Here is a 23,776-nt window from a genome sequence, read left to right on the forward strand (position 1 = left end):
CATGCGATGATATAAGCTGAAAGGACTCCTTGGCGGTCTGGAGATCATTTATTGACTCAATTAAAAAAAGGACCCCATTATGGTCTAATCACAATCATCACAGGCTCGTTCATCATTTTCCTCCCCTACACATCATAAGATGCACTACGTGACTATGCAAGGAATTACGTAATTATGGATGCATACATAATTATGAAGTTCAGTGCACGAAAACCGCGGTAAGACTTATTATGTGTAAGAACCAATAGTGGCAACCATAACAAAATGTGAACAATGTAATAGAGGTACGGTGGACGCACCAATAATGCTTTATATACTTGTATATAAGTGACCCTCTCACATTGCAAGCATGATGTTATTTAAGGTTACTAGAAGTTCAGGACTCTAACCAGTGTTGTTCGATCTTTTTAACTTCATGTCTCAAGCTCTCACAAGTTTCCTCTAAATAAATTTCGGGACGAAATTTCCTGAAGTAGGGGAGACTGTGACACCTGTGTCATTTCAGCCATCAAACGAATACCAAACCAATGAAATATTGTATTTCATACTTGGGATTTGTATAATCACGTGTATCATTTGCACATATTGATTCTTGTTCGATTTCGGGCTTTAAATCACTTTCTGGAAGGTTATACGCGATCTGATTCGTAAATATAACCAGTTTAACGCAACAAACACTCCGGAATAGTGACATAGGCTTAACATACCCTAAATAACCTTTACATAACTTAGAAATAAGTTTTGGAAGGTTTGGTATGCCAAAATCTGGTTTATTCGCTTATAGGGACTAAATATGACAAACTGCGAAAGTATGCCAATTTGAACTGTAACGAGCATTCCGGAACTTGACCATAAGTTAAACATACCCTAAATATCCTTTGTATAGCTTAGAAATAGGCTTTGAGGGGTTTGGTGTGCTAAAATAAACTTTATGCTCATTCAGGGACTAAAAGCGTCAAAAAGTGCATAAGTTTGCACTTTCGCGCATATCTTACGTTCTGAATACTTCCGGACGTCCAAAAATTTATTTAAGCATTAAAATATTATGTTTTAATGTTTGGCATGAGAAAAATCCATTCGTCGCGCAATTTGGATCGTTTTTCGCGCTTATGCGCATTCCGTCGTAATTAAGCGAACATCGCGATCGTACGACCAAACGAACCGACATCCGAGATATTTTTGAGCATGTTTTGAGTTCCCTATACTTTAACTTCATTTTAGAGCCTTGAAATGAGGTTAACGGAGCTTAAACGTGTCAAAAATGGGCCGAAACGCATGTTTCTAAGCTGCAGGGACCAAAAGTGACAAATCTGCCAAACTTTGCCCAGGCGGCCCGCGTGAAGATTCATGCATTCCTTAGGTGGGCCGCGTGAGGTCCCCAGTTCTGCAAAAAGGTTTTTAACAGCTGGCTGCAGCTGTTTTGCACCTCCAAACCACTTGCAAATGGTTTCTAAGCATTCTATGGGCTGTTTTGAGACTCCCATGGTTTTATAAATCAATGGGCTATAGGTGGATGGCCAAGATTGAAGCACGCTTTGCGAGGAACGATCTTAACGGTTCACCAAATCCTATAAATACCCATCCATCCCCAAGGCAAAACTCACTTGAATTCTGAGGTTGCTCTCTAAGTTGGGGTGCTTTGACACTTCATACCTGAGAGTACTCGGAATTCAATCTTGCGGGGACCCATTGTAAGTATTCTTTCGTTCTTTTATTGCTTTTCGAGTCCGAAAGTCAAACTTTGTTTGACTTTCTGCATTGACCAGTTTATGGTCAATGCGAAGTTCGTTTGAACTTCATAACGTGAGCATAATCACGATGGTTATAGTCCCTAGCGACTATAACTACTGATTACCACGTTATCTAGGCTTAGTGACGAGTCGTAGTTTCGGTCAAAATGTGTTTTCTTGCGCATTTTGTAACCAAACTACTTTAGGGTATTAAAATCGTTTGTTTTAATACCAAACCTGTTTTCTAACATTACTAAACATGTTCTAGCATGTTTAGCTCGTCGCTTTTAGGTTTGTGCTTGTTTAGGGTCGTAAGGGTAAGCGGTCTAATCAATCGCTTATGCTTACGAACCCGACCCATTTGGTCGATCATTAGGATCCGACCAAACACTTTAGGTGACCATAGTATATAGGGAATAACCTTTCAAGGTTATACCTTATGGTCACGCCGTTAAAGTAGTTGTATGATAGGTAATGTATGTGCCTTAGGTAAATTACCAAAATACCCTTTTTACACTGAAATCCATTTTAAGCCTATGTAACATAATTTTTGGTATCTAAACTGATTTAGCAAAAATATTAAGTATGTTAAGGCATATCTTGCTTGTCATAGGGCTAGTTAGGCGCTTCAAGCGCGTTTTACGCGAACGACGCGTTAAAGTAGCATAAGCTACCTAAACGGGTCGTAATGGGTCATAAGCACTAAGGTTAGGTTTCATTTTAGTATGTAGGCTTTGTTTAACCATATCATATGAGTTCCAATACTCATTTGGTTTACGAAACCTCATACTATCCAATCTCCCGATTTAGGTCCGGTTATTTATGTAGTTATCTATATAGGGTGTCGATTGATTCCGTGATCTTCTAGCTTTGCTTGGTGGTTATCCTAGGACTTCTAAGCAATCTCAAGTGAGTACATAGTCCCCTCTTTTACTGTTTTTCAAACGTTTTGGGGTAAAACACATGTGCCTACTCGTTACTTTCGTGCTTTTCTTGTTTTCATATCATATACTTGCTATGTTCATTAGTACACTATTAGTACATTGATCTACATGACTTTTCTGCTTTGTATGTTACTTAGCATACTTAGCGCATTGTTTTTACGTAACTGGTTTACATTTGGTATGACATTTGGTTTGCATAAACGGTTCTTTACTACATTCATTAACATTAGCTACGCCGCTCGGTAGTAAGTAATGGTACCATAGGACTTGACAAATCCCGTTCCTGACATCCTGGGTTGGTGTGGATGTAAGGAATGACTGAATCCATGAACATTTTACTTTGATAATCTTTGAGGTTATCCTGCTGTCTCAAGGCTTGAATGTAATGCGTTTAACTCACCACATAAATGTTTGTATCAATAAAACAAGTTTTCTACTGGCAAAACATAACTTTTTGATTTACTCAAAATACTTTGTTTTGGTTCATTTTTACTTATGGTTAAGTATTCTCATTTTGTTACTTACCATACATAACTTTTGTTTACACATAACTACATAACTACATTTTGGGTTTTAAACATTGACAATGGTTTGGACAAGAACATTTGATGATTGGTTTGAACATGAACTGTATGCTTTGGTGGTTTATTTAAGTGATTTAAGTAACGATATGTGTGTAATATGATACAAGCATGGTGGATACGCCGATGGTACTTCCTATATATAAGTGCTTGTATTATATTACATGTCGTAGCGTTATTTGAATCATTCATTTGGATTTATACATTTTTACACAAATAACATATTTTTCACAAGACATTGTTTTACAAAACGCTTTGTTATATACAAACTCATTTTTACTTGGTTATTCATTTAACCTTACATCATTCTTTTTAACTATACATATCTATTATCGATTTTCAAACGATTTTATAAAACAAAACATTTTACAAGGATCATGACTGACTTTTGTTAAACAACTTTCTTTTTCCAAACTCATAAGTCATGAGTCCTAAATCAATAAAACCTATGTACTCGCCGGCATTTTTATGCTGATGTATTTTCACATGTGTTTCAGGTACAGTAGTTGGCGTTATAAGATGATGATATTGGTGTGTGCTCACATAGGAATGGACGAGGCCTTAGTGACATTAAAAGATGCAAGACTAGTTAATTATGTTATGTTTCCTTTTTGTTTAGACATTGTAATACATTAAATTCAATAAAACAAAATTTGTTCAATCCATGGTTGTGAAACAATGATTCTGTTACAACACTCCCCGACGTTTCCGCCACGTTTTGTTGTTTTACGTGGTCGGGGTGTGACAGTTGGCGAGTAGATCTTTATTTGTTTTTATTTAACCTTGAAAGATTAGTTGAATTTATTTAATAAAAATTATGTAACATGCAATATTAAATGTAATAGTGACATCAACAAATAATTCATCAATCAATCCACATCAACAAGTAATGTAACAAGACATAATGAAACATAATCAGTGAAACAAATGATGCGATTCAAGCCCCGAGAGGCGAAAAGCGAAACCGTGAAACAATGATGGTGATACCGAGTTCGCCCCATGGCCGTGGGGGAACAGGTCAACCGGTGGTGGATCCATGCGAAACAGAGAAACCGCGACACAAAGCAGTAAACACGTAATACATGTATGTGAAACACATAGTGAAACAATGCGATACCAATCATGAACACATATGACATTTAAGTTTGCATGTTGGGAAAATAATATGAAGCACTTATGAACTCGTGACACATGATACACCCCAAAAAGTTAAAGTGACAAAAAGGGGAAGAAGTAAGATCTAATCACAGTGGTTGCGTACAAGGAGATTCCTTGAAGATAACACACGAGTATAAAATAAGGAAAAAGGATTCCGTACGGTTGAAACGATTAACCGAACACGAGTCAAGTCGAATTCCAATGAAAACTACGCGTATCACCGGTGACGAGCAGGTCCTCCGGCAATGTTAGTTTCCTTGCGGCGAAGCTCCGATTGTCCTGGCAAGAGTGCGAAGTTCTACGAAAGATGCTATCGAATAGTGAGGGTGTCGAGTTGTGTGAAGGGTATCGGAACAGGTTGTGGGATGCTGGAAATGGTTGGAAGAGTCGGTTTTTATAGGCTCATGGGTCGCCAACGTGAATGTACAGAGGATCATCACGTCTAGGTTCGTGATTGGAGTCTAAAAAGGAAACGCGGAAATCAGTCCCGAAAATGGCAACGCGGTAACGGGATTTAAATCCCGAAATCAAAGGGACTTGTTGACTTCATGGTTATCAACAGTTGTATGGCAGAAAATTTGGTTTCAAAGCTCCAGAATTTACAATGTGCCCCCCTAGACAATACTAACTGTGCTAACTAAGTTAACTCTAACTAGTTTATCATAAAAGCTTGAAATGTAAAGGATTAATTAAATTAATTAACTAGAATTATAAATAACTAATTTGACATTAGAATAAATCCTTTATTTCATGAAAATTTTTCCTAGGTTTCCAAGGTTTGGATCCGGATTTCAAAACGGGTCGGATTTTGGGAGCCCATTTTGACGGATGTTACAATAATTGCATCATTTCATACTCAATGAGATTTAGTTGAAGTTCTTGTTGTTCTCTTTCTTGTTCTTGTTTTTTATAATCAATATCAATTGTGAAGATATGGCTGGATATGCCCAACGTCAGTCGTGACAACACGTTATCAATGTCCTTCAGCTTTTTCCTAAATTCATGATTTCTTGTAGTCAAATTAGCGGTCGTGGATCCCCACTTGTACTTCAAAGAGGACACTGACGGATACCAACGTTAAGGATAGATTTATCCATTGTCAAATCACAGAGATTCAGAGACGGAGTAAAGAGGCCAGGAAGAGAAATAAGAAATAGATATTGATATCTGGTTCTAGTAACTTCTCGTTAGCTCAATATGTATTTAAGTATGGGATTCAAACAGTTAAATCCGTTTCATGCGGTTAAATTACGTCATTTCAACCTATGCAGTTAAATTAAGTTCATTACACAATTTCATTCCATGGTCTACTTGGAATTTTTTAAAAACAAAAAAAAAATATAAATGTGTCTTTTTTGGGTCGATAACTTCAAAAGCGTGATAATTGATTTGATATTTTGTGTAGGTCCCGTTTTTCCAGTGGATCGATAACGAAAACCTTATCCTTGTTTATCACAAACACGGTAACGGGTGCGGAATCCCCGTGACGGTGCAAACCAAACACAATTAACAATAAGAACATGCGTAACCAAAAGATTCAATATCTATTGATTAGGGATGAGAATGATACAAACATATACAAACAATGTTTAATGACTCTCTCTCAAAGTCTCACACAGCTCTCGTCTCTTCCAAGTTTCACACAGAAACTAAGAGAGCTATATATACTAAACTGACACAGACTATGACGAAACACAAACATAACTCGGCGAAACAAACTTGGGCCAAACATTGGGCCTGAAGAAGCCCAACAGGCGACGAAACAGGGTTGGACCTCGGCGAAACACCCTAGTCGACGAAACATATTCAGTTTCGTCGACATCCATATGCAAATGAATATTTTCATGAATTTTCCACTACATGACATCATCATGACATCACAGGGATGATGTCATGGTGATGTGTCACCTGGTCTTGGTTCGCGGCGCTCCGTGCTTCGCGTGTCGAACTCTGGGGCGCACGACGGAGGAATGTCGTGACGTCGGGCTTGAGCCGGACCTAACCATGTCGAAACCAAGTCGAACCGAGCCGAGTCGAACTGAGCCGAGTCGCGTCCACACAAAGTGTATCAATAAACTCCCCCTTGGACGCTACGCGTGATGGTTCGTCTTCTGTTATTGTTTGTCTTCTGTGTCTTTCATGTCGGAGGATCTTCAAAGTCTTCACGCGTCGTAAGCAGGAAGTGTATCAACAAACTCCTTTTTTTTTCATTTAGGAAGTGTGTTAACAAACTCCCCCTTAGAATGAACTCTCCTTTGAGTCATGCTCGTGAATCTTTTGATCGTTAATTCTTCAGATCCTTGTGGTGTTGATGAAGGGTCAGCGGCAACTCGATCATTTTTATCTTTTGAGAGCCTTCACATCGTGTCTTCATTCCAAAGCTTGTCATCGAACATGTTCTCCTCTCCTTTAGCATCTGCACATGCAAGAAATCTAAACGCATAATGAGAACAACCGCTTGGAATATAATTTTCATAAACAAACAACACATGTGTGACCATATCTCAATCAACTACCGACCGAAAACAGTTTGAAAGTTTAGAAAATGATCAATTTTAATCCTTTAACTATCAGAACTCGTTAACTTCGAACATTTATGAAGATGCAATTGTTTTCCGGCTTTCGATCAGGATTTCGGGTAGGATAGACTCGAGTTCCAACATTGGTCAATCAAAAATAAACTAGAAGCAAAATCTTTTTGGATTTTATAAAGTTTATATTAAAATACACCTAAAATCTTTTTGGTATTTTTCATTTTTCAAAAGTAAAGACGGAAAACAATAAATAAATATATACAGAAGATGCAAAAACTAAAAGCAGTAAATAAATATTTACAGACATTCTTTTTGCGAGTTTCGAGGGTAAGAGAATCATATCAGTGTATGGTCACGCCAAAACGCTCTTGTTGTTCAATTAGTTAACATTAAGATAAGCATCCTATAACAATTATCGGTATTGTTGTCCACTTAAGCTCAACTTATCAGATGCAATCATGGCGAGGGGATACAGTTAGGTATGATTTATACTTACCGACCGGTGTTCATCCACACACGACACATTCCCGTATCAAGGTATGCACGAGGGTTCATCTTACCAGTGAGTATACCAATTATCATCTGTTTGATTGTATATGATGTGAGATTCTCACTTATTTTGAATTGAAAACAAGCCCTATGTGATAGAATCACTTATTGATGAGGAACTTGATTTTCGATGCATGAGGGCACAGGAGCAAGTCCGTGAATAGGTCAGTACTTTCGTACAACAGAGAGACGAACTTGACTCCCGGATAAATGTGATATATTATCACTTATTTTGATGGACATGTGATTGTTGATCACTTATTGAGGTCGAATGCAATATGTACACGTATATATAGTATCATGGAAGATCTAGACTTGCGTCCCCGTTATTTTTCTTTCGGTAAAAGATACAACCATGATACCCAGATGATAAGCAGCATAAAGACCGAATATCTCAGAACCTCGGCAATCTCTCAAACGAAGTTTCGGTACTAAGACCATATGCCAATGTGTGGTTCCCACCTGATCTTCAGTCGATTAAGGATATATATCACCCTGCACACTTTAAAATGATTGTGAGCCTACCGATACATCTTATAGAGAGCTGCTTATCGTTTTTCATTTTAGGTTTAACGAGGTTTAGACAGACCACTTATGATCATATTCTCTTTTTCTCGTCAGGAAACTCATTTTTTGTTTTTCTATTGTTTTTGTGTTTTTGAAATTTTTCGATGTTTTTGGATTTTTCAAATTTTGGATTTACTCCCCCTAAAATCAACAAAATAAGATAAATTTAAAAAAACACAAAGATTATTTACAAAAATGATTTTCCGATGTCAGTTAACTCATGTTTTACCTTAATGCCGTTTACCAAAATTAATTTTAATCAGAATTGATTTATCGAATTTTGGAAAAATCAGTTGGCATGTCGGTAATCGGTGTGGACCATGACAACATTGACGAGTTTCATAGTGAAACAATCACGTGTGAGGTGATATTTGTGATCAACATGTCTGGCCAAAGAGTGCTGTACGAGATGATAATTCAAAAAGCAGCTTAAATATCGACAAGTATAAGAGAGATTAGAAATTTAAAACCGTATCCTGCAACTGCTTTGTGCATTGCAAGGAATCTGAGTGCTCTCCCAAACTGGACATCCACCCGGTGTGGATTTCAAAGTCGATTTTTGTAGCTACTGAGAAATCTCTTGACAGCAACAAGATCATAAACCTCCAGGTCCGGCTGGTCTTCCACATTGCACCAGCAAAGGTCTTTGCCTTTCTCTTTCTCTTGAGAAGTAGTGTGTGGTTGTTCAATCCACGCCAAGGCATCCGCACACCCGGTTGGTTTGTTCAACAAACACATTTTCTTCAATTACACCGCGAAGTAATGTACACTACACGTTCATCTTGTTGATTTTGAACATTAGACGTGCTGCAGGTGCGTACATTTTGATTTGAATCTATCCCAGGGACCCGATCAAAGCCTTTAACAATCACATTTTGAAATGATTTTTCATTTTGTCGAAGTTATCACTTTCTTTCAAGAGACATTTTTTGTCTTCTTTTTCTCTCCATAAAAGGCAACAATTTCTTCTGTCGCCTATCTTGTGCAAGAACATTCCACTATCGATAGTTCCTCCTGGAACTTCCTGCACACTCACTCAGAGATTAGTTGGAGAGGGGGACCAAAGCCTTCATAGACTTGGGTTACCCCTGAGAATCAAGAAATGTAATTTCAATTTCTTGAAGGTTTTCAAACACAACACCTCCCCCTGAACTTTCACCCGATTTAGGTTTCCAAGTTTGTTTTTGTTTACCAGATTGTGTATTATGTACAGTTTCTGGTTTTAATGGTTGTGACAAAGTAGGTTTTCTTTTAACCGTTTTGACTTCAGATTTTAAAGCCTTTTCAACAGCTTTGATGTTATGACGTCGTTGTTTCGTTTCTTGTTCCTTCATAGTTCTTTTATCATGTTTTCGAGAAACAGACGACGTTGTGAGTGACCTTATTCAGAAGGGGTTCTTTCAACAAAATTTGGTTTGGGCGAGTTTGTGCAGTCTTTAATGATGTGCCCAAACTTCCCACATTTGAAACACATTCTCCTTTCAATAAACTTAGGAGGATTTGATCGACTGGAAGATGTCGAACATGTAGAACCTGAGGTACTTGCTCTTTGGTCACACCCGTTTGTGTGTTGGGTGTAATTGTTATCGCTATTACGTTTCAAAATCTTGACTTGTTGTACAAAATCGGTGTTTGATTTGTTTTCAAAAGTCTCAATTTTATCCGTACCCTTTGATGCTAGAAATTTGACATTACTGTTTTTCTTCTGGTAACGTGCTCCCTTTGTTTCAAATTTTGATTTAAAAACGTTAGGCCTTTGAGCTCGTTGAACTGGTTGTTTGCCCTTAGCAGCAATAGGTTGTTGCTTTGTCGGTGATTTTTGATTTCCGAATTGTTTCCTGATTTCAGCTTTTGGAATTGGATCACATTGTGTTACCACAACTCCGGGAATGGTCTTTCCCAAAAATTATTCGTGTTGTCTTCAAAAACTTTATCAATCAAAGATGGATTAACATTTTTAATTGGAAAGTCATTGTCCGAATAAATTTTAGCATCACCGACCAAAGTATACAACACATTATTGCTCTTAACAACAGACACACATTCCTTGTCATCTGTGACATCCTTGACAGGATCTATCACTTGCTTGGAAACAGGTTGCATGGCAGGAGTAGGAGGATCACAAAGAATATGATTCTCAATTGGAATTTTTACTCCTTTCGTCTCATCAAGTGATTCATCCTGGGCACTTACATCTGATTCATCATCTGAAGAATCATAGTCCTCAATGGTCGGAGGACTTTGATTTGAAGCACATGATGACTTTTCTTTGTTATTAGATGAGCCCTCCGATGAATTGTCCGGTTTGAACCCTAGGCCAGTAGTAACTTCCTCATAATCAAGAGGCACACTAGGTTCATACCGAGGCATATCCTCTTCATCGGGCATTTTGGTATAGTTGTGCCTCAAAGGGGGTGGACACGCCTTATACCCTACGCCTTTCACGTTCCCTTTCAGTTGTTGAACGTCAATTATGTGATCAAGCACAAATCGGGAGTTAGAATAGCTCTCCAATTTTTGCTTGATAGCATCATGTTCGCATTTGGCAATGGCTAGTTCCTTTTTGGTTTCCTCAACAATGTTAATGTAATTGTTAATGCTAACTTGTTTATGATAAACAACTTTGTTCACTTCGGAAACACTTTTCTTTAAGGTTTCAATAACATATTTAAATTCCTTTTCGTTTCTAACCAGAGCCATATTTGCCTCTTTGCATTTTGACAGTTCAACAACCAAACTCTGATTGTGACTATGAACCATTTCCGATTCACGTTTCAAATCAGCACATTTAAGTTTCATATCAGCACAATCACTACATATACTAGGAGTTTCAGATTTTACCTGACTCGTAGAGGCTGAGACATTTGCCATAAAGGCAGTTTGACAAGAAAAAGATCCATCTTCAGAATTATAATCTCCAGCATTTGAGCCTTCTTCATCTGGACTCCCGCTATAACCCAAGCTATCATCGCTTTCAGCAAATTCTTCTTTGTGAACATGCTTGATGTCGTTGATGATTTTTGCATAGCAAGCAGTTCCACCTCCTTGATTACCATCTCCGAATTGTACAGACCAATCACATCCTTCATCAGCTTGAACAACTAATGCTCTGTTGGTGTTTGAAGGTCTAGACTGGTTCTGGTTATTGTTCACCGCTACTATCCCTTTTCCACGGTTATCTTGATTGGCATTGGAAGTACTTGTCTGATTTCTGAATGGATTCTGGTTGCCTTGTCTGCTTGGCCGAGTGCACTCACGTTTGAAGTGTCCCCTTTCGCCACAATTGAAACAAGTAACCGCATTGTTATCAAACCCGTACTTCATATCATTCTTGCCTTCCAATGAAGTTCTTCCTGTTCGAGCCATGAAATCCTTTGCCCATCTAACAGCACTTGCAAACACCCACTTGATATCCATTAACTCCATTTCATCATGGTCTATCTGCTGATAATCTTCATTGGTCATATTGATGTTTCCAATGTGACATGCCACCAATCCACAATAGGAACTGAACATTGTGTTGAGAAGTTCCAAATGTTCCTTAGCAACTTCTACACCAACTTTTGAAAGATTGGAAGTATCAACTCTAACAGTGTTAGTGTTGGTGTTTTGGAGTGAAGGATTGTTGATATAATGTGCTTGTTGTTGTTGGGCTTGTGGCTGGGGTATGGATTGCGACATATAAGCACTTTGATTCCACTGTGGTTGGGCTTGATTGAACTGTGGAAACGGAGATGAGCTTGTGTTGGATACAAACTTCGTTGATTGAACTTCTAAAGCTTCGGTTGCTGAATAGAACTAGCTGAAGGACCAAACCCAGGCAAATACATTTCTGTGTTTTGAGGAGGTGCGATCATTTTAGCTTTCCGAATTTCCTCTTTGTTCTTGTGCTCCAACTTCTGAATGAATTCATAGAGGGTGCCATTGGTTGTATCCATAGCTCCCGTATGCTTTAGAAGTTCAATGAATGGACTCCATTTAGGAGGTAGAGCATCAGCAAACCGTGCAATCATTTCCTGATGAGTTGCAGCAACATTATAAGAACACATTTCACTAATCAAATGATAAAAGCAAGAAGTCATATCATTTAGAGTTTCATTATCCAAGAATCGAAATGATTCAAACTCTTTCTTCAATAGATCATGGCGTGTCTTTCTAGAAGCTGCATTTCCTTCTCCTCTCGCTACCAATGCATCCCATAACTCTTTCGTGGTCTTATAATAGGAGAACTGATGGTAGATGTCTTTGTGAAGTGCTTGAGTGAGAATAGCATACGCCTTCTTCTCCAGATCATATGACTTTTTGTCATTTTCAGGCATATTAGTAAAATCCGCTGAAGTTGATGCTGCTACTTCGAGGGCAGGGTTGCATGCAATAATGAAGCATGTCCAAAGTTCGCTGCTTTGCCCTTGAACGTATGTGTGGAAACGACCCTTCCATGATGGATAGTCGTTCATGTGATTCAACTTTGGTGGCCGATTGTTGCTACCCGTCTCACTCTCACTAAGCAATAGACTTTGAATGCTATGATTTTGATTCGACACCAATGCCCATTGACTTGCACTTATTGACTGTTGTTGTCGAGGTACGGTACTCGCTAAATATTCGGCCATCGAATTCGGAATTCGGTTTTTGAGCTGGTTGTGAGTTCGCACTCCAATCCCACAGACTTGTACAACTCATGATTGATGTATGTATGTGAAAAACTGATCACACTCTTGAAAACAGACTGTTATCACACTTTTGGAAGTTTTCTGTTTAAAATTGATAAGTTTTTCGACGAAACTCTGATGTCAATGAACGACGAAAATGATTTATATGACGAAACTGAATGAATTGCGACGAAACTGATATTTATATGACGAAATAGAATGACTTGCGACGAAACTGATATATATATGACGAAACAGAATGATTTGCGACGAAACTGATATATATATATGACGAAACAGAATGATTTGCGACGAAACTGATATATATATGACGAAACTATATATATATATATATGACGAAACAGAATGATTTGCGACGAAACTCGTTTAGTGGACCTGAATTGCGACGAAACTGAATGATATCTAAAGTCGACGAAACTAGGATACTAATTTTGGACTATTATGACGAAAAAAATTGTTTTAGATAAGATCTGGGAGTGAGTCGGTGATATTTTTTTTTAAAGAAACCTTATCTCCTTTACTGACATAATGCACCAAAATTCAACTTACCATACTTATCTTACCAAACAATCAACCCACCATGCCTTCACAAATCATTTTCAAACACAAAATACAATTTTTTAATTCACAACAACTTGCACAGTGACTTCATAAGAGATCAAAAAGTGGTAAATATGAAGAACACATATGAACTCTTTGAATGTCTGATGAATATATGAGTTTTCCGGTGACCGATAAATTTCCGAACACAAGATTTGCTTAAAACTTTGAACAAAAACCCATTAGTAACATGTAAACATGAAAAATAATAAGGTTTTTGAACAAACTTGTAGCAAAATAATAGGATAATCACTTATTTAAAAGACTTTTTCCAGAAAATATATAAACTTTTCAAAGAACGAAATCTGAAAAATCACAAAAAAAACACTTGATAAAAACCCAAACTTGTTTGGTTTCAAACAAGGATTAGAGCCAAAGCTCTGATACCAATTGTAGGTCCCGTTTTTCCGGTGGATCGATAACGAAAACCTTATACTTGTTTATCACAAACATGGTAACGGGTGCGGAATCCCCGTGACAGTGCAAACCAAACAGAGTTAACAATAAGAACACGCGTAACCAAAAGATTCAATATCTATTGATTACGGATGAGAACGATACAAACATATACAAACAATGTTTAATGACTCTCTCTCAAAGTCTCACACAGCTCTCATCTCTTCCAAGTTTCACACAGAAACTAACAGAGCTATGACCAAACACAAACATAACTCGGCGAAACAAACATTGGGCCAAACATTGGGCCTGAAGAAGCCCAACAGGCGACGAAACAGGGCTGGACCTCGGCGAAACACCCTAGTCGACGAAACATATTCAGTTTCGTCGACATCCATATGCAAATGAATATTTTCATGAATTTTCCACTACATGACATCACAGGGATGATGTCATGGTGATGTGTCACCTTGTCTTGGTTCGCGGCGCTCCGTGCTTCGCGTGTCGAACTCTGGGGCGCACGACGGAGGAATGTCGTGACGTCGGGCTTGAGCCGGACCTAACCTTGTCGAAACCAAGTCGAACCGAGCCGAGTCGAACCGAGCCGAGTCGAACCGAGCCGAGTCGAACCGAGCCGAGTCGCGTCCACACGTATCAACATTTTGGTCTAAGTGGACTCTAGCGTGAACATTCCACAATGAATATTGCTTCCTGCCGTATATAAGAATTTGAGATTCTCTGTATGGAACCAAATAAATTTTGGTGGATGTCATCATCAGAGTTAATTCCATGGAAATTAAGAACACTGAAGCGTAGTCATTGGGGTAAGGACTTTTCTGTCCCCACAAAAGACATCCTGTATATGGGTGGACTTATGTTTTGTAGTTTGACTTAAAAGATATCATGTTTGTTATTTAAAGAATCCTAATTTCGTTAAGTATTCAAGCAATTTCCTATGGCCTTAATCCCACTGTGTCTCATCATCTCTCTAACTATTTTGCTACATTATGTAGCTGCACAACGGACCAATGGTTCTGTATCTGTTGGTGCATCACTCACAGCTACACCTGATGCCAAACCATGGCTTTCATCTTCTGGTGAATTTGCATTGGGGTTCCAAAACGTTCAAGGAACAGATAGATTTTTGCTATCCATCTTTTATGACAAGATACCAGAGAAAACCATCGTCTGGTTTCCAGAAGGTGGTTTAACAGTAGCTACAGGATCCAAAGTTGACCTGGTTGATAGGCGTGGGCTCGTACTCAGTGATCCTCAAGGAAAAGAGGTATGGAGTTCTGGGTCCAGTTCTGATCTTGCATATGGTTATATGAATGATACTGGTAACTTCGTGATCCTGGGTAGCAATTCTTCAAATATATGGGAAAGTTTTAAGTACCCCTCAGATACCATTTTGCCTACTCAGGTTTTGCCTATAGGTGGCGTAGTCAAGTCCAAAATGGGCAAAACAAACTTCACTGGTGGAAAATACCAGTTACGTATGCTTGAAGGTGGGAATCTTGTTCTTAAAACTCAAGATATGTTTCCTGGTTCTATTTATAATGCTTACTACGATAGTGGCACAAGTGATGACTCCAATCCAATGAATTCTGGTTCCCAACTGGTGTTTGATGCTACAGGATACCTGTATATATTGACAAGGAATGAAACAAGAGTTGATCTGACTGGAAGAGACTCGCTTCCTTCTGGAGATTACTATCACCGAGCTACTCTTGATTCCGATGGGGTTTTTACTCAATACTTCTACCCCAAGAATTCCACGGAGGCTACAAGCTGGGAAATTACATGGTTTGTGCCAGAAGACATATGTCGGAGTACAGATAGCAAAGCTTGTGGGCTAAACGGTGTTTGCATTCTTGATAACAATAGACCAAAATGTGAATGCCCACAAGGATTCTCATTGGTTGATCCCAATACTCCAAATGGTGACTGCAAGCCTATTTTTACTCCGAGTTGTGACGATGGCGAGTCAAATCATGGGGGGGATGTGTTAGATTTCATCGAGCTCACAAATATTGATTGGATGGGGTCTGACTTTGCGAGCCTGAACCCAAGTAATGAACAAACCTGTAGAACTTTCTGCTTGAAAGATTGTCTCTGTAAAGTTGCAATTTACAGGGACAGCCAATGTTGGAAGAAGCAGCTTCCACTTAAGAATGGATTTAAAGATCCTTCGTATAACGTGAAGGCCTTGGTGAAATTTAGTAAAATCGATGGTCCTTCTGGAACAGGCGGAAATAAAACTGGAACAGGAGGAAATAAAACTGGAGCAGGAGAAGGTAAAAGTGGAACTGGAGAAGATAAAAGCGGAAGAAGTTTGATATTCGCTGGATCAGTCCTTTTAGGTACGTCTGTGTTAGGAATTGCTGTATTGATTGGTGTGATTTATGTGTGTTTCTTCCAAATCCACAAGAAGAAGGCCATAAATTCATATCGATGTAGTACAACTGTTGAAACTAATCTGCCTCGTTTTACATATGAAGAACTAGTCAAAGCTACTGATTGGTTCAAGGATGAACTGGGAAAAGGGGCTTTTGGGATAGTATATAAAGGTGTAATAGGGACAACGATTGTGGCAGTTAAGAAGCTGGAAACGATGTTTAAAGATGGCCAAAAGGAGTTCCAAACTGAGGTCAACACGATTGCAAGGACTCATCACAAGAATTTGGTGCAGCTTCTTGGCTATTGTGATGATGGTGAGCAACGGTTATTGATTTACGAATATATGACCAATGGAACTTTGGCAGCCTTTCTTTTTGGAGACATGAGACCTAGTTGGAAGCAGAGGAGTTATATTGCTGTAGGTGTTGCAAAGGGACTCACATACCTCCATGAAGATTGTAGCAACCAGATCATCCACTGTGACATAAAGCCTCAAAATATACTTCTTGATGATTGCTACAATGCTAAGATTTCTGATTTTGGATTGGCAAAGCTTTTGATGATTAATCAAAGTCAAACGCATACTGGAATTAGAGGAACAAAAGGATATGTTGCTCCTGAATGGTTTAGAAACACCCCTGTCACATTAAAGGTTGATGTCTATAGTTTTGGTGTTTTGTTGTTGGAGATCATTTCATGCCGCAAGAGTGTGGTTATTGATGATGATGATGATGCCGAAGATGTGGCGGTTTTAACAGATTCAGCATGGGACTGCTATCAAGAAGGCAGACTGGATGCATTCGTCAACAATGATCTGGAGGCTTTTGATGATTTAGAGAAATTGACAACATTTATGATGGTCGGTCTTTGGTGTGTACAAGAAAACCCTTTGCTGAGGCCAACCATGAAAAAGGTCATCCAGATGCTTGAAGGAGTCATTGAAGTGACCGAACCTCCATGTCCATTCCCTTTCTCTGTTACCTCCTGCTAGTCTTCAAATTGATTTGCAATGTTTCGTACCTTGTTTTATATATTGTTTCTTAAGCGTAGTTCATGCCACGTTGAGTCCTAAACCATAAATAAATAAAAATTGCAACGTACGAATTGATCTTTGTAGCTTCATTGTCTCTTATTGTGAGTTATACTATCTAGATGGTATTGAATGCGTAAGTGTTTCGATATAATGTTATTGTCTTCTCGTTTTAAATAAGATACAGTTAATATTCTTTGAAACAAAAATTCTATACAATCAAGATGTGAAATAAAATGATGAACAAATTAATTAGCATCTGTACAAAAGGAAGTGCGTCTGTGGAGTAAGGGCACTCTGACCATTTCTTCTCAATATATACTTGTACCCCATCATATCGAAGATCAACAGCTCACCATAGTTTGTTGAATTGCAGGAATCACGAGTGCCACTAATATAGTAAGCATCTAGTAGATCATGTGAATACATTTGTTGAGTATTAAGAACAAGAATCTTGTTCTTAATACTCAAGATTCACGTCTTGGAATCTTCAACCAGAGAAGGTGTTTCACTAATTGTCAAATTCAATATCACTCCATTTCTGTTCATAATCTGAGTAGGCAACATAGTATGTGCTGGAAACTTGAAGCATTCCCATAACTTGGTAGAATCATTTCCAATGTATAATCACAAAGTTACCTGTATCATTCATAACTTGAAGCATTCGCGTGCAACATCTGAAGAAGTGCCAGAGGTCCCTACTTCCCTGGGTTTTGTGATGACAGTGAGAAATGGCTACTAGTTTATGAGTACACGATTAACGGTACTTTAGCAAGTTTTCTTTTTGGAAATATACCACAGGGAAATAGGGCATTAGGTACTGCTAAGGGGCTATGGTACGTTCATGAAGAGTGTAGTATATAGATTATCTATGGTGACATAAAACCTCAGAAATACTCTTTCCTGAGTATCATAATGCTCGGATTTCTGATTTTGGATTGCCAAAGTTTTTTTCATTGAATCAGAGTTGAACGAATACTGGAATAGGACTATAGGAGTAACAAAAGGATATGTTTCTCTTGAATGGTTTAGGAACACCTCTGTTACACTAAGGATTCTTTTGAAAACAAGTACTTAAAATTCATAATTGCTTTTCAATGGGGTAAAACATTTATACGGTTCTTAAAAGTGACAACAAATATGACAACCGGAAGGATCCAAGAAAATGACATGAAGATGTTAGACCATTGGGTGTGGTTTGGTTAGTCCCTTTTTGGGGACTATCCGTCACGTAGGCGCCACGTCACATTCGATGAAGCACCATCCAAAGGGGACTACCCAAGGGTGTGGGAGACTACCCAAATTTAATAAAAAAACAAATATATAATAAAGGAGAGAGAGAGAGAACAACTTGAGGGGCCCACCTTTCCACCAACCAACCTCCTCGTCGCTTATGTCTGCCAGGCGACGTTGGCGACGCGACGACCCCGGAGGGGGTGGTGTGCGAAGGAGTGGACGACCCGAGACGGGGGAAGCCGACCCCCACACCGCCTGTTCTTATAATACTGTAAAGTGGAAAGACTTTATGCTCAGTTTTTTTCTTTTTTTTTTCTTTTTTTTATATCCCAGATGATTGGCAATTAATCACAGCTTTAGTCATATAGTCCAATGAACGAAAATCAATGATTGAGCTAAGATTTCAACCACATGTTGTTGACAACTAGTCAAATGTGTTGGTATAGGGTTGTAAACAAATCAAACGTCTAGCAAACAGTTCGTAAATTGTTCGATGGGAAGTTTGTATATGTTCATAATTTTAACAAATGAACAAACACGATCAAGATTTCGTTCGATAAGCTAAACAAACAAACATGAACAGAGGTTGCATTCGTTCTTTTATTTTCGTGAATGTTCGGTAATGTGTTTATTTATGTTCGCTTGTTTATGTTTATTTGTGTTCATTCTTTATAGGTTTTTATAAGTTATACTTTTATATTATTGGTTTTAGTTTAAAAAACAACTTGAAACCATAGGTATACTACACGCCTCCACCAATAACCCTCACTTGACAATTTCAACTTTAGCTTGTGTTAGTTATATTTATGATAATTATGTCATATGCTCACATAGTTTGTGTTAAGTACTTTTTTTTGTGGATTCTTTGTAATTGTAATCATTCTTCATTGTCATGAAAAATATAGATTTAATTTTAAAATGAATATAGACGTTCATTTGTGTTAATTTATGTTCATGAACATTTGTTTGTGTTTTACGTTCGGTAAGTGTACATGCACAGTTCATCAATGAACTTGTTCATTTCTTTAGTGAACGATCACTGATCGGACAAGATATCTCGTTTGGTATTCGTGAACAACATGAACATGAACATGTTCATTTTCCTTAATGAATGAACACAACAATTCGTGAATTATTCATGAACATGTTCATTCTCCTTAATGAACAAACACGAACAACGCCATGTTCGTGTACGTTCAGTTAATTACAGCCCTAGTTGGGGTAGGCAAGTTAGATTAGAGGTGTAAAATAGTCAAGTCCGAGCTCGCCTAAGCTTGACCTTGACTCGTTTAATCTATGAGAGAAAGAGCTCTCCTCGTTTTGAACTTTATGTCAAGAGATCGAACTTGGCTCGTTATATTAACTTATTGAATATTTTACTATATAGTTTATTTATATTCATATAGAGAATGCTTATTGTACAAGAAAGTTAATTCATACGAAGTGTGGGAGACATTCAAAGACATGGGTATTATGGAAAGATGCAATATTATTAACTTATAAACCACTTGCCCGAAGATTTTCAAACGACTTTAGCTTTTTTCATATGATAATACTTTAAAAAAATACACATTATGAATAGGATATTGTTATAGTTTTCTTAATTAAAAAGAAATTACAGGGGGATACGTGATTACACATTATGATTTGTTATTATTAGCATTGGATATATTGTAGGTCCCTCTCGGAGGATGAGGTTCAACCTTAACCTTGTTATACTAACCCACTAGCAAGTGCGGAATCCAAGCTAGTGAGCAAACCGGGATGAAACAAGCACAAACACAACACACAAAGTTCACCGATTAACACCACTTGTATTAATGCGAATGAAAGGTTCCGGTTACAAGCTCAATGTTTACAAATCAGTTTTGCAAACCCTCTAGTGTGTGTGTGTGTTCCTGGACAGAATGCTCTCAATATCTTTCTATCTCTCTGTGTGCGCCTCTTATTTGTCTAACACACTGCATGGGTATATATATACCCAGCACAGCAGATCTGGTCGAAGGATCAGGATAACTGATCGAAAGGTCATCTTTCGATTAGATGGCTATCGAAGGATTCACAGGGACCTCGAAGGATTATCTATCGAGGTCCATCAAATATCCATCGAAGGTTCATCTTTCGAGCTCATCGAAGGATAGAAACAATCCTTCGATGGCCCATCCTTCGACACAGACCATTAACAACCATATTACAACTGTTTGGCCAAGTCAAACCAGGAGGACGGTTGACTTGGTCAAACTTACATGACTAACAAGGACATCGTTTACATCGTGACCGAATACAGACAAAGTACAGACACAAGTGCACCAACAAACTCCCCCTTGGCTGTAGCTTTGTCTCAATCTTCGATGGTTGTAGATTTGTCTCGATCTTGATCATCTTTGATCTTCGAGTCTTCAAGACCCTGATGTCCTTTCAAGTCTTCAATGTCGGAGGATCTTCAAAGTCTTCACGTCTTGAAGGCAGAGAGTGTATCAACAAACTACCCGTATCATGTAGGAAGTGTGTTGACAAACTCCCCCTTAACATAAGCTCCCCCTTGAGTTATGCTTGTGAAATACTTGATCTTTATGAAGTGAGATCCTTGTGGTGTTGATGATGGCCAGCGGCTACTCGATCATCTTCATCACTTGAGTGCCTTCACGTCGTGTCTTCATTCCGAAGCTTTGTCATGGACCATGTTCTCCTTGCCTTTAGAATCTGCACATGCAAGAAATCTAAACGCGTAATGAGAACAACTGCTTGGAATATAGTTAGTATAAACAAATGACACACGTATGACCATGTCACAATCAAACACCGTCCGACAGTTTGAAAGTTTTACAGATTTATCAATTTCAGTTTCTAACTTTCAAAACTTGCAAATTTCGACCGTTTATGAAGATTTAGTCAATTCGGTTTTCGTTCAGGTTTCAGGCAACGAAGACTTGAGTTCCAACATCGTACGATCGAAAATAAAATAGAAATAAAATCTTTTTGGAATTTTTGAATTTTTCAAATGTAAAGACTGAAAGCAGTAAATAAATATATACAAACATTCTTTTTGTGAGTTTCGAGGGTAAGAGAATCATATCAGTGTACGGTCATGCCAAAACGCTCTTGTTGTTCAGTTAGTTAACATTGAGATAAGCATCCTATAACAATTATCGGTATTGTTGTCCACTTAAGCTCAACTTATCAGATGTAATCATGGCGAGGGGATACGTTAAGGTATATTTTATACTTACCGACCGGTGTTCATCCACATCACGACACATTCCCGTATCAAGGTATGCACGAGGGTTCATCTTACCGGTGAGTATACCGATTATCATCTGTTTGACCGTATATGATGTGAGATTCTAACTTATTTTGGTTTTGAAAACAAGCCCTATGTGATAGAATCACTTATTTATGAGGAACTTGATTTTCATATGCATGAGGGCGCAGGAGCAAGTTCGTGAACAGGTCAGTACTTTCGTACAGCAGAGAGACGAACTTGACTCCCGGATGAATGTGATATTTGATCACTTATTTGAATGGACATGTGATTGTTGATCACTTATTGAGGTCGAATGTAGTATGAAATATGTACACGTATGTATAGTATCATGGAAGATCTAGACTTGCGTCCCCGTTATTTTTCGGTAAAAGATACAACCATGATACCCAGATGATAAGCAGCATAAAGACCGAATATCTCAGAACCTCGGCAATCTATCAAACGAAATTTCGGTACTAAGACCATATTCCAATGAATGGTTCCCACCTGGTCTTCAGTCGGTTTAAGATTTATATCACCCTGCACACTTTAAAATGATTGTGAGCCTACCGATACATCTTATATAGAGCTGCTTATCGTTTTTCATTTAAGGTTTAAAGAGGCTTGGATAGACCACTGATGTACTATCACTTTCTCTTTTGCTCGCCAGGAAACTCATTTTTGATTTTCTATTGTTTTTGTGTTTTTGAAATTTTTCGATGTTTTTGGATTTTCATATTTTTGAATTTACTCCCCCTAAAATCAATAAACTAAGACAAATTTAAAAACACGGAGGTATTTACAAAAATGATTTTCCGATGTTGGTTTACTCTTGCTTGACCTTAATGCCGTTTACCAATAATAAAAAGTCAAATCTTGATTTGTCAAAAGCCTTGGTAAAAAGGTCGGCACGTTGGTCATCGGTGTGGACCTTAACAACATCGATTAGTCTTTTATCAAAACAATCACGTATGAAGTGATATTTAATTTCGATGTGTTTGGTCTTTGAGTGCTGCACAGGATTTCTAGTGATCTGTAATGCAGCAGAATTATCAACGTAAATAGGAGTAGTTAGGAATTCAAAACCATAGTCCCGCATTTGTTGTTGGATCCACAGAACTTGGGAGCAACAACTTGAGGCAGCAATATATTCAGCTTCGCATGTTGATGTAGCGACGCACGTCTGCTTCTTGCACTGCCATGTGACTAGGCGATTTCCTAAAAACTGACATCCAGCCGTTGTGGATTTACCGTCGATTTTGCATCCACCAAAATCAGAATCACTGAAAGCGACCAATTCAAAGTTATTATCCCTAGGGTACCATAGACCGGTGTCAGGGTAACCCTTCAAATAACGAAAAATCCTTTTTACAGCTGCAAGATGTGAGGCCTTCGGATTTACTTGATATCTGGCAAGCAGGCACGTTGGGTACATTATGTCTGGCCTTGATGCTGTGAGGTACATAAGAGATCCGATCATTGCACGGTAGTATGAGGGGCTAACAGCTTCACCCTTCAAATCTGGAGTAATTCCGTGATTTGTAGGCAATGGGGTACCCATGGGCATTGCATCAGACATCTGGAACCGGCTCAAGATGTCACCAACATATTTAGTCTGATGGATGAATATCCCAGACTCCGTTTGTTGCACTTGTAGGCCCAAGAAGAAGTTCATTTCCCCCATAGCACTCATCTCGAATTTATCCTGCATAATGCGCTCGAAATTCCTACACAAGACATCATTAGTAGAACCAAAAATAATATCATCAACATATACCTGTACCAGTAGAAGATCTCCATCTTGTTCTTTGATGAAAAGAGTACAGTCGATAAGGCCTCTTCGAAAACCGTTCTCCAGCAGATAATTAGATAAGGTTGCGTACCAAGCTCGCGGTGCTTGATGAAGACCATAGAGAGCTTTGTTGAGCAACCAAACCCGATCGGGATGGATAGGATCTTCAAAACCTGGAGGCTGTTCGACGTACACCTCTTCTTCAACCACACCATGTAAAAATGCACTTTTCACGTCCATTTGATAAACCTTGAATCCTTTGAAGGACGCATAGGCTAGAAAGATTCGAATTGCTTCGAGACGTGCCACTGGTGCATACACTTCGTTGTAGTCGATCCCTTC

At 38.4% G+C, this 23,776-nt stretch overlaps 1 protein-coding gene across 1 annotated transcript; it reads left to right on the forward strand.

The window, feature by feature from the left end:
* Window positions 1-14,662: 14,662 nt before the first annotated feature.
* Window positions 14,663-17,248, forward strand: LOC110876515 (G-type lectin S-receptor-like serine/threonine-protein kinase LECRK3). The gene is made up of 2 exons (XM_022124686.2): window positions 14,663-16,095; window positions 16,234-17,248. Exons 1-2 carry the CDS (start codon window positions 14,688-14,690, stop codon window positions 17,121-17,123), a joined length of 2,298 nt encoding a protein of 765 aa, XP_021980378.1. The 5' UTR covers window positions 14,663-14,687; the 3' UTR covers window positions 17,124-17,248.
* Window positions 17,249-23,776: the final 6,528 nt, after the last annotated feature.

The sequence above is a fragment of the Helianthus annuus genome, chromosome 1, assembly GCF_002127325.2.
Source record: "Helianthus annuus cultivar XRQ/B chromosome 1, HanXRQr2.0-SUNRISE, whole genome shotgun sequence".
In the NCBI taxonomy this organism is placed as follows: Eukaryota; Viridiplantae; Streptophyta; class Magnoliopsida; order Asterales; family Asteraceae; genus Helianthus; species Helianthus annuus.